This window comes from Mesoplodon mirus (assembly GCF_964341445.2).
Source record: "Mesoplodon mirus genome assembly, chromosome: 16".
NCBI lineage: Eukaryota > Metazoa > Chordata > Mammalia > Artiodactyla > Ziphiidae > Mesoplodon > Mesoplodon mirus.
In genome coordinates this window covers 35,117,036-35,130,143 of record NC_138992.1, presented here as the reverse complement: position 1 = coordinate 35,130,143, position 13,108 = coordinate 35,117,036, and the positions used below count along the sequence as shown (strand labels likewise).

At 38.5% G+C, this 13,108-nt stretch overlaps 1 protein-coding gene across 1 annotated transcript in view; it reads right to left on the bottom strand.

Annotated features, from left to right (window-relative positions):
* RGS22 (regulator of G protein signaling 22) overlaps window positions 1-13,108 on the bottom strand; it is a 161,174-nt gene that overhangs the window by 136,112 nt on the left and 11,954 nt on the right. Inside the window, exons 3-4 of the mRNA XM_082600786.1 lie at window positions 9,687-9,749; window positions 275-496 (exon numbers count right to left, since the gene is read on the bottom strand). Coding sequence (XP_082456912.1) covers window positions 275-496; window positions 9,687-9,749 — 285 coding nt within the window. The remainder of the gene's footprint in view (window positions 1-274; window positions 497-9,686; window positions 9,750-13,108) is intronic.

Genomic DNA, 13,108 nt, shown 5'->3' with positions numbered 1-13,108 from the left:
TATAGTGTCCCAAATTAAACTTATTTTCTAAATATTCAAAGTAAATTACATGAATCTGCTCATACTGATAATCAAATATCAACAAACTGCTAGACTAAACTGGCCATTTGATATGAATAAGATGATACAGTAACTAACAAATACTTTGTGCAAGTACAATAAAATTTAATAGATACAGTTACATTTCAGAAAGGGAAGCCCAAGGAACCTGATGTTAATCTCACTTAATGCTTTATCTACCTGGCAAGATATAAACTCAAATATACTTTCTTACCATGATATTGTAGTTGACATTAATGGTCTCATCTTCATAAGGGGCATTCACTTGAACAGGTTTAACACCACTCTTTCCTTTTCTTACAACATCATAGATGGGATTTCGAGGTTGCTGGTTTAAGAGAGTTTTTTTCAGTTGCTTTTCCAGAAGTTGTGGAGCATTGTTAACTACTTCAAAAACTCCATAGTCCACATTAAATCTAATTGCCTCTGAAAAGGTCTGCAAAATAAAATTGTGGAAATACGTCTCACAATTTTAAAAACCAGAAACTCACTGTCTCCAAGAAGACCTGATACTTACGTGTATGCATATATACTTACACAAAGTTTTGTATTCTTAATCATTACCTCTTTCCTTTTAGAAGCTTAGAAATCTCTTGACTACAGGTAAGGGAACCCACTGAATCCTTCTTTTCCAAATGTACTTATGCCATGAGATAAGTGTCAGGATATATCATGGCAGAAATTCCTTTTGCATAAACCTCTTATCTCCGTGCTTCTTTGGAACTGGAAAGAAATACACACCTGGTCTCTATGAAGCAATGTTATTCTCTTAGAAGGGGGTGGATTCCTAGGGAAGAATGAGTGAAGTAAGAAGAAATAACACTCCTGTTGTCTCTTGTATTCCCAGGAGGCATGAAAGCTAAGTCTCCCTTGCCCAAAAGGAGAAAATTAAGTACAATGTGTTCTTCATTTAAGAATATTTCAACACCGTTCCATTCACTGTGACCAAAAAAAGGAGAGTGAAAGACAGTATTTCTGAGCTTTTCTCAGTAATTACTAAATGCTGCCAACTTTTATTTAAAGTCAGTCAGTTAATATACAACAGTCAGGAGTCTTGAGTTTGAATACCAGCTTGCCAATAAGTAGCTCTGCGACTCTGGGTAAATCACTAACATGTTTGGGGCCTCTATCTCCATAGCAAGTATATGGTGGATTGGCTGTGTCTTTTCTCATTTTGCCCTCCAAATCCAGAATCAGGTCCCTTTTTCAGAATATTAATTTATTTTAGGATTCCTTCAGAGAACTGCATACTCATGTGGATTAATTTATATATATTTAGCCAGGTAGTAGAAGACATTAAGCCCTTCCCCTTGGATCAGCAAGGGGAAGACATTAAGCCCTTCCCCTTGGATCAGCTAGGGAGAGCAACAATTCTTCCAAGTTTTACTAACAGATTGCTAGATATACTATAGTTAAAATTTAATAAATGGCAGGATGTTATAAAATTGGAGTTAGAAATATATGTGTATATGTATAAATACCTATTATGTGTTTGTGTGTGTATATGTGGGTATATACATATATATATACACATATATTTTTTAATAAAGACTCATCCGACAGTAAGATGGCATCTTAGGAAGATCCTGAATATGTCTCCTCCAGTGGACACACTGAGTCCACAGCTACATATGGAACAATTTCCTCATAAAGAAGCCAAAATGCTGGCTGAGTGATGACTACACACTGGGCAAACAAGATGCAAACCACATCACACAGGTAGGAGAAGCTGGGACACAACCTTGCCATAAACCCCACCGCGGTGCAGTGACCCTGCGAGGCAACTCGAAACCCAGAGCTTCTCCATGAGGAGCAAAGGGTTCAAACCCCACATCAGGAATCCCAACTTTAAAGACCTGCGCGTGAGAGATGAGCCTCTGATTTTGAAAATCAACAGGGCTCACATCCCAAGACATGAACTGAGATGTGAGAAAAGGGAAAGTGGTCCTACAGTCAGCACATAAGGTGAAATCATATTTAGTCAAAACTATCCCTTGAAATCCTTGAAAACACTTAGTATCGTGTTGTTCTATCTTTCAAGAAGTTTATCACAGTCAATTTTTCCTCTGACATTGAAATGTGTCACTACTTCTTTATTTAGGGACCAGATAAAGTGGTGGTCTTGTGTTTAAAGCTCATGTTATACAAAACTATGTTTACCACGAGAATCACCCTCAGCATAAGAAGACGGCTACACTAAGAGGCAAGAGGGATAAGAGCCACTGAGGGAGTGGCAGATTCTCATCTTCCATCTCACACGCTCTCTAGGATGTTCACAGACTGGTCTCTGTGTGTTTGTGGACTGGTAAACAGTCACCCTCACTCTTTAAATCATGCTCGCTCACTCTGCAGAGCACGAATAATTCATTTTGAGTAATAACGTGTGTATGAGGCAAGTCCACTTTAACCCACAATAACTACAATAGAAGTATATACAGACTGGAGTGACGGCACAGAAGGATTTGTTAACTATCTTTAGGAAATTAAGGAAGTTGTATAGAGAAACCTGAGTCTGGAAGAATAAACAGGCAGTCTCAACAGCCAGATGAGGGAGAGAAGGGAATTCAGCAAAAGAAATAGCAGGTGTATCGGGATACATGCACCAACAATAGACAAGGAGCACCAGACAACAGGGTGCTTTTGAGGACCTGCAAGCAGTTTGACGTTGCTGAAGCTTAATATTCGAGGGGAGAATAACATGATGGAAGCCTGGAGAGAAAGGCAGAGGACAAGTTCACCAAGGACTTTCTATTTATGCCATAACTCTCAACTTACTCTCTCAAATCAGTGATTCTCAGAGGGTGTCCCTGGACCAGCAGCATCAGCATCACCTAGGAACCTGTTAGAAATGCAGATTCTTGGGCCTCACCCCATCATCAGAAACTCTGAGGGTGGGTCCCAGTAGTCTGTGTTTAACAAGCCCTCAGGTGATTCTGACGCATGCTCAAGTTTGAGAATCACTGCTTTAGAATGATGGGGAGCCACTGCAGAGTTTTTAACTGGGGGGAGACAGAATCCAGGTTAAGCAAACTTCAAAGCCCACAGTCTGTTTCCTACTTCATGCTGACTTTCATGCGTGTTCACATACATGGAAGGGCTGGCCGTCTATGGTCTATACCATCTATGGTCTATAGGAGAAAGAACCCTGGGCTTTATTCTCCGAAGTTCTGTTGTCTGCTTAAGAAGAATCTCTCTCGGGCTTCCCTGGTGGCGCAGTGGTTGAGAATCTACCTGCTAATGCAGGGGACACGGGTTCGAGCCCTGGTCTGGGAAGATCCCACATGCCGCAGAGCAGCTAGGCCCGTGAGCCACAGCTGCTGAGCCTGCACGTCTGGAGCCTGTGCTCCTCAACAAGAGAGGCCGCGATAGTGAGAGGCCCGCGCACCGTGATGAAGGGTGGCCCCCACTTGCCACAACTGGAGAAAGCCCTCGCACAGAAACGAAGACCCAACACAGCCCTAAATAAATTAATTAAAAAAAAAAAGAAGAATCTCTCTCACACGTCATGTCCTCTTGTTTTTACCGTTTCTAGGCTTATCTACAAAATTCCTCAAATTAGTTTAGTATGTGACAATAAAAGACATGTAAAGTGGGGGAGATAGAAATGAAGGATGGAGGAAGACCTTCCCTCAGAAAGCTGAGTAGGCTGATTTAGAGAACACTCAGCTTTTCATCATATGATAGGAAAAACCTTCAGTTTGAGCCTCAAACCCAATCCTCTGCAAGCTGTTACAGACTGCCCTTTCCCTTACTTAATTTTCTTATTTCAAGGGTATCATTTTCCAAATGTTCTAAAACGAATTGACCTGAAGGTGGTGAAAGCTAACTTTGTAGTACCAGTCACCCATGTGCGAAAAATATTTTCACAGAAAAAGCAAGTGCATGAAAATATTTTTACCACAATAAATTGCTGGTTCCACATTTCTTTGAAAAGAGGAGGAAAAAAAAACCTGTGAATAATTAGTGATGTGCTTTAACTGCCAGCCCAGCACCACTGAAACTTACCGGGTGCCAAATTATTTAGCTGAACAGTATTTAAATTAAAAACTAATGACTAGGTTAATTTAATACATGTTCATCTCTGCTCCAACTCTGTCTCTACTAATTGAGCTCCAAAGCTATATTTTAAACATGCATCTTAGTCAGTGAATGAGAAACATCTGACAACTTGAATATAACAAGTCAGTTACCAATAACAACTTCTTTTAATCTAAGTTTTATTGTCATTTTAGATGCTTAACCATAAACTATTTACTGGACATATTCACCAGTGGGATGGAAGGAATAATGTGCCACATAAAATGCATAGAAAATATCCTTAGTTCAAAAATGAGTTACATTAGGTAATTTGAGTGCTTTATGTTTGAGCTACAAGGCTTATCAAAACACCCATAGGAACAAATGCTGAACTAAGCAGTACTACCCAGGGCTCCAACAACACCTTTAAAAATCAGTCTCTGAGTATTTAAGTCTTGGCAGGGGAAGCCCCAAGTCCTTCATCCCCACTTCATCCCACCCATTCCCCAAATCCATACTCTCTCTCTTTCTCTCTCGCTCTCCCCTTACCCAACAATCTAACGTATAACTCCTTCATAAAGCTGCAAGAAATTATAATAGTTTACAGATTTAAAAAAAGTGTGGAGAATCATTCCAAAAAGAGAAGTTATGGTAAAATTCCAAAGGCACATAGCTAAGCATGGTCTGGCAAACACATGACATACCTATCCTTGCAAGGAGGGTAGAGAATAGGCCACCCCTTCAGCTTCTGCAAACCATAAATGTCACAAACATTCTAAACCACCCACAGAGGACCAACCTAAATCTGTATGTGGGCTCATCTTCTCAATCCCACAACAGTCACTGAGCATAAAACACACAAAGCAAAACCAAAAGGAAAAAAAGTTTTCACACTATAGCATAGAAGAAAACTTAATAAGCAAACACTTGTCCATAAAGAGTTGACAGCAGAAAAAAAAACCTCCCAGACACCAAATGAAAACAATATCTGAAAGTGAACCTGGCACCAGAACAAACGGAATGAAGTTATGAAAGCTAGGATTTGGAAAGTGCCATAATCATTTATAATAGCAGCAACTGTCCTGGATTCCCCTCATCAAAAAATAACATGGAGGCAGGCTACCAGCCATCAATTTCTGGATCTTACAATGTGTCCCAAGGGTGTAATGGTGTCATGGAAAGAAATGGTGTAGGAGACAGAAAGCCTGATTCCTAGGCCCATTTGTGCCACAATCCAGTTATGGGACCCTGGGCATTGCACTACAGATGTGAAGGAAATCTCAGAAATCTAGATGACTTAAGAGCTCTTTTTGAGAGAGAATGTTATAACATGTGTCTACACTCTCGGGCTTAGGTGTTGGGCCTTTTTTTTTGGAGGGTGCAGGCGGTAGAGAAGCAGAGGCAGATTAGAAGGTTTATTTATTTATTTCAAGGATCTTACATGGAAGACATAAAAATAAAATCGTCCTCAAGAAGTTTAGGGAGATACAGAAGAAAGGGACCTATCCTGGCCCCAGGAAATTTACGGTGTAACTCCTGAGATTAAGAAAGACACTCTTAGGGCTTCCCCGGTGGCGCAGTGGTTGGGAGTCCGCCTGCCGATGCAGGGGACACGGATTCGTACCCCGGTCCAGGAGGATCCCACATGCCACGGAGCGGCTGGGCCTGTGGGCCATGGCCGCTGGGCCTGCGTGTCCAGAGCCTGTGCTCCGCAACGGGGGAGGCCGCGGCAGTGAGAGGCCCGCGTACCGCAAAAAAAAAAAAAAAAAAAAAAAAGAAAGACACTCTTAGAGGAGAAGAAATTAATCAAATTTTCTTTGGCTTGAAAAAGTCTAATCTCCCACCCAGTACATATATCCCCTATAAAATACTGCCCCAAATGATTACCTATACGTGAATATCTTCAATCACAGGGAGTTTGGTCCTGCACAAGCCAGCCCATTCTATGGTTAGAAAACAATCTTTAAACGTTTCTTCTAGTGAGTGAAAGTCAATTTCCTCATAAATGCTGGCCCTGGTTCTGCCCTCTAGCTTCACAGAATATGTTAACCCTTCTTCCTCAATCAGAGCTTCAACTACTTGGAAAGAGCGCTTCATTACAACACTTCTACCCATTCCCAAGCCAGGTTCAACACCCACTCGTCTTTCTTTCAACCCTCACTCATCTGACATGGTTTCCAGAGCATCCATTAACAGAGTCTTATTGAGCCTGGTTTGGCAGAGCAACTCTTAACATACCGCACTAAGAATGCAACACAATATTCCAAATGAGGTCTGACAATTCAATCCAATTCAAAAAACCATTTACTGAGCGCCTGCTATGCTCCAGACTAATATTTTTCTTGATCTTAACTACATTTCTATTAATGCACCCTAAAAACACATTAGCTTTGTTTGTTTTAGCCCATTTCAGACTACCATGACAAAAATGAGACCAGATTCTGTTAACCAAACTATTAGTTTATCCCTCTGCTGCCATTTCTACAGTCACTACAGTGCAGTAAGACAAGTTTCTGAGCCATGTGGACCTGAGTGGACCCTGTCACTTACTAGCTGAGTGACCTTAAGCTGGAAAAACACTGGTTCACTTGCAATGTTTCATCCAAGTCTCCGATAAAAAATAATTCTTAAAACGTCAAAGCCAATGACAGATTTGCATGGGACAGACTATTCTCTAGAATGACAATGATCCATCAATCCAATTAAAGAGTGACCACGCCTCATGTTTCAGGAATGGATGACAAGATGGGCTAGTCAGTGAGGGAAAGGAAAGAGAAGCACTACTTCTGTGCCAGGCACTTAATGTACATTACCTCGTTTCATAACAATCTTGTAAGATAGTTGTATTGTTTTGGTAGAGTAAGGAATCGAAGACTTAGGTAATTAAGGAACGTGTCTAAGATCACGAGTAATGAGTGGAGGGGCTGAGTGCAAACAGTTCTGCCTGCCCCCCTTTCCTAGCCACTACACTGGGAGATGAGCACAGGAAGAGCACGTGTGGTTAAGGTGAGGGAGGGTGATTGGGGGAAGCAGGAAAGAGCGCACAGGGTGACATAAGAAGTACGAAGCTAAAGACAAGGCTAGAAAGGCTCTACTGAGGCCATGTTGCAAAGAGTCCATATTCAGGAATCTGGATTTCAATCTGTCGTCTGTTAAGAGTCTACCCCTTCTAGTTGTGATTAGTGAACTCTTTCAAATATTTCAGAACGAATTTCACAGATCATGATAGGGCTTCGCAGACAAATACAGCAGCCTAAGTGGAGCATGTGTTTGGTGTATTGTTTTAGACAAGGTTGGGAGGGAAGGCTTCCTGAACAGAAGTGATATAAATCAGAGAGAAAGTGATACAGATATCTCAGGGAAGAGCCCTCCAGGCTGAAAGGCCCTGAGTACCTCTGGCATATTCATGTTTGAGAAACATAAAGAAGGCCAAGTTTTCCAGTTAGGCTGGAAAAGAATTAACAAGGGGAAGAGGCATAGGAAATAAAGACCAAGAGATGGCAAGAGCCAGGTCATAGAGGATTTTGGATTTTATTCTTAGTGTAATGAGAAGCCGCTAGACAAAGTTCTGAGCAGGAAGTAACATGGTTCAATTTATTATCATTATTATTATTTACTGAAATCCTAATACATTAAATTTATTGTTCCCTAAAGTGCCAGTTCATAACTATCCAAAAAAAAAGAGACAGAGATTAGTTTGGCTCACTAATTCTCAGTAAACCCATGCTGGCTTCTAATTCTTAGCTAAGTGCTCATTACTAATCTGTTCCAGAATCTTGCTAGGAACTTGGTTTAGAATCCATTATTCCTTCTCCTCCCTGCCCCCAAATTCTTTTTGAAAACCTGTGACATTTTTCCTCCTCCCATCTCATGGCATGAAGCATGGGTAGTTAATAAGTAGATTGTGTGGTACCAAATGTAAATGCAAAGGAAGGAAAGGAAGAGAAACAGAGACAGAGAGAGACAGAAAGAGAGAGACAGAGAATGTAAAAGGAGAAGAATTTGGAGAGACAGAAAAGAGAGAGAAGTGGCCCAGGTGGGCTGCATGGGACATATGAAGGGGCGAAACTGCTGGGGAGGGATGAAAAGCATTATTGCAGAGACAGAGTTCAACAGAAACCACATTCAGTCAATTCAACTAAAGCCTTGAAGCAAATGTACAAAAACGGTCACGTCTATTCTAACTGGATGGCAGGACTTCAGCCGAGTTTTTCTTATGTTTGAAGTTAATTTTCTATACTATTGTTATATTTCTTCTATAATTTAAAAATATTTTTAAAAAGAAAGTTAGGCATGGGAATTTATTTTCTAAAGCAAGTAAAAGTCAAGATAATCATAAATCTTGAGACAATGAAATGTAAATCTTGAGAAACTGAAATTAGACCCAATATAAAGATTTTTCTTTTTAAAACTTCACAAAAATGTACTTTTTTTGGAGGAAGAATGGAGAACGCAGAGCCTAGAGGAAAGACTACATAATCCAGAAGAGCAAAATTCGGACAACTTTGTGACTCTGCTGGTTTTTTTATAATATACAATTAGACAACGAAAGTTGAAGAGTCAGACCACAAAAGAATCTCCAGGAGTGTCCTGTAATGTAGCTCAAGCCTGATGCTGGAAGGGGAGAGCGTGGCTTGGTGTCTCAACCTGACCCCCATAATGGTCTCCAACACCTAGCATGCCAGGTGGAGGAGAAATCGCAAATTCTTTTTGGAAAAAAGGAAACGCAACAAACATTCATGCGTAGATACATACATATACACAAAAGCTAATCTAGACAAAAAAATACATCTAATATGTTCCCTTCAAAAATCATTTTCAGTGGTTGGGCTTTAAGAGATTACTCATTTTAGGGTCCAGTCCCTTTAAAATTATTCGTGACTTTTTATATTTCAAATTTTGCCTAGTAAGAATTTGAATGAAAAAAGTTTCTATAACAATAATAAAAACCATCTCTTATCTAACTTGCTTTCATCTGACATTCCTGATGAACTTTATTTCTATACAACAGTATAAGTGCTTTTAATGCATCCCCATTTCACTTTTTCTAAATCCCTCAATACTTACTCTACCAGTCACTGCTAAGACCAAAAATCTCTTATTTGGCATCTACCTATGTTACACCAACATCTCGAGTCTTATTTACTATCGATATAAAACGCTAGTTTCCTTAAACACAAATTCCACTTTAATATCTGTCCAAGAGGATGACAATAATTGCCTAGAGGCAAGAAATTTAGTTTCTTAAATTTTTTTATATTCTCTCCTTATCACCTCAGTTCAAAGTGTAAAATGATACCCAAATACAACTGTATCCGATTTTGTACAGAATGCTTTTGATTGTTCGAAAAATTACAGGGTTTTTTTTCTTTTTTTATTTATTTACTTTTATTGTAGTATAACTGACCCAGCTTCTTCAGTAAGAATAATTCCCAAATATGATTCAAACCCAAATGATTAACTCCATAAAAAGGCAAAAACTTTATCTAAATGCTTTAATTAGTATTTAAAAAAATATTATCCCTGATAAATTTGTCTCACAAGATAATCCAGTGTTTACAATAATTTGCTTTGATAATATATTCCACAGAACATAATAATACACTCACTGGAAGGCTTAGGAATTCATTAAAGTAGTCCACAAGGAAATCATCTGTCGCCAAAGAATCTTCCTGCAAAAATACAGAAACAATATTATGCTTACACTAAAATGTCTTAAAACATGCCAATGTTATTCTCTAATTCTGATACCAACAGATTATAATGTAGATCTTCAAATCGTTTTTAGTCAGTCAAGAGTGAACCCTCACTATAAATGGAACACAGTGTTACAATCTCTGGAAGGAAGAAATAAGAAAATAGAATGGAGCAGCCTCTTAAAAGGCCTTGCCACTGTACTTAGCTGGAAAACAGAACACATGAGAAATACAGCACGATGCTTAAAGAAACGTCAACAAATACAAAATACTGCACACAACAAATTTCCCATGGACTTATTAAAAATATTTATTTCATAAAAATAAAGGCAGAGTCAATAAAGACAGAACCAGTGTTTGGGGTTAAGATGAAACTCAGAATGAAGAATTTCATGAATTGCCTAAAAGAAGTGATAAACTAAGTGAAGAAAATATTCCACTGCCTCCCCCTCAGAATGAGACAGTTTTAGTAATCTGGGTCCTGCGTAACTTTTGCACGAAGAAACTTTCACAATGCATGTGTTCTAAGAATAAGGATTGTATACATTTTTTTCCATAACTATCTCATCCACCAACATAGTCACTTTTAAAGTTGGCAAAATTGGAAAGCCACTGCCAATAACAAAGTCTCTCTTCCAAATAAAACACCTTATTTTATTAGTAATTGTTTCTATTGTGTCAAAAGCACATCATCACATACCCTGTTGTATAGTATGTGTGTTTATTTTGTTATTCATAATTATATTTCAGTTTCACAAATCTAACATGAAAGTTGACAATACGACACAATGCCATTATTTCCATATGGCTGATTATTTTCTTCTCATACGGGCCAACTTTTAAAAATTTGTTGAAGTATAGTGTGAAAGTATAAGGAAGATATTATAGTATATTAACACCTACTTTGGAAAACAGATTTTCAGGGTAATTTCTTTAAGTAATTGCAGTATCAGAATAGAGTTATGAACAATCACTTATAGGATTTATATCAAAGAACTTAGTAAAGATCTGAACTGGTTAGAACAACAACTAAGGATTTAGTTTACTAAAAATCTCAGCTGATTAAAACAACAACAATATAAAACTCAGGATTTCACAAACATACTAACCTCATAGTGGTACTTTAGTAATACATGCTCAAAAAAATTCTGATTGGCGAAGGTCAAATACAGCAGAACAAGGCAGATAACATTTGGTGGAGGCTAAAAGTCTAATCATCTTTCGAATTTCACCTTTCAGAGATACTTTAATTTTTATTTAGAAAACTAATAAATAATTCAATAAATATTTTTAGGATTTCCTGGGTAAATTTCCTAGGTAAAGGCATTGTACTATAATAAGGGTGGCCAAATTTTACACTACTGGGCTCATGATCAAAAATTCACAGATGGGAAAGTTGAATATTTTAAATTAGTAACGGTAATGGAGTACAGTCCCTGTTAGTTTTTCTAAAATAGTCATTTTGGGCCTCCCTGGTGGCGCAGTGGTTGAGAGTCCGCCTGCCGATGCAGGGGATACGGGTTCGTGCCCCGGTCTGGGAGGATCCCATATGCCGCGGAGCGGCTGGGCCCGTGAGCCATGGCCGCTGGGCCTGCGCATCCGGAGCCTGTGCTCCGCAACGGGAGAGGCCACAACAGTGAGAGGCCCGCATACCGCAAAAAGGAAAAAAAAAAAAAAAAAAATAAAAAAAATAAAATAGTCATTTTGTTTTTAATTTTTAGCTATAAAACAAAATGCGTATTTCATAAATACACATAGACCTAAATGTCACCTAGAATTTGGTCAGTCACATTGCCAGAAATTTCTAGAGAATCATCAGATTCATATATTCATTTCCAGATGCCTCACACTTCTAAGAGACTCTAATCAATGCTTTCCAAGCCATCTGTGAGGAAGTACCTGTTTTGTTTTGTTTTCTCCCTAATCTATTTCAGACAGATAACTTTTGTAAAATACAATAAGAATGAATTATTAGAAAGTGAATAAAAACATATATAATACAAGCCCAACTTTTTTATTATTAAATTCAATACTCTGTCAAATTACTGTAAGGTTTCTAAACATTTACTCTCAATTTCTGAACTCACCTCTGGATAGATGGACAGGAGTTCTCAGGTGGTACCAGTCCACACTCCTGACTCCAGCAGCACTGCCCTAACCCTTGGTAAGCAACGTGCTCTCAGCTCCTTCAGGTCCCCCTAAGGCACCACACGAGAGGGCATTCCCTGGGTGTTCAGTCACATCCTCAGTTTGCACTTACAACCATGGACGTTATTATTCAAATACATCAAAATCTATTTCTTTTCTGAAACTGTATCTTAATTTCTACCAATATTAAACATAAGTGTTTCTGATGATATCAGGGCAGTTAGTTCCACAATGGAAATAAGTGTAGCCTTCAAGTGCCATCTGCTCAATCCTCTTGTCACACGTTAGTGGGAAGTCCTGCACCTCTCTAAATAATTGAGCATATTTTCCCACTGCAGTTTCTAGTTCACTGTGTTCGGATATCTTGTCACATCAGTAACAAAGTCTTGTGAACCTATGAGGATCTGATAAACCCTTTATTCTCCAATCCCTTCAGTTTAAAAAAATATTTTTAAGGCCTTGATCTGGAGAAGCAGCTCAGTTACTCTCAATACATTTCCACAATCCAGTCACTTGGCTGTAGTAAAATGAACTAAGTCTCCATATTCAGGTTTAATATCTTCCAAATAACCAATAAACTGGTGATGGTTAGTGGTACAATCAAGAAGAAAACTGAGTTACAATCAATTCCTCCATTACATCATTCCATGAACCTGGCTGCAAAATTTTCAACACAGATTCTCTGCAGAATGATGCAATGGAAGGCAGGAACACTTTTTCAGAATTGAATGCACTCTTGAAACCTGTTTTTTCATGTATTACAGGTGTGCCATCTGTGAAAGTGAAATCAGCTTTTCCATTTTTAGTCCAAACTTCTCAAATTTCTTCCTGACAGAGGGTTAAACAAAATAGTTTATATGTGCTTGCTAATTATAATAGGTAAAAATTTTTATTGCTTAAAAAATCATTTTGCTGGACTCTCAAATGAGATAAACTACAACTTCTTCACAACTCTAAAAGATGCAAGATATAGAGACCTTCTAAACAAGGAAGAGGAAATGAGATAAATACAGACAAAAACCATAGTCCAAGAAAGAATACAATACATGCCATAAGAAAATTACAACATAAAACGTTTCCTCCCAAAGGAGGGAAAGATATTATTTGGTAGGGGGAATCAGAAAAGAATCAAGTGGGGAAAATGGTATTTGAATTGTATTTCAAATAACTTCAAATTCTATATTTAG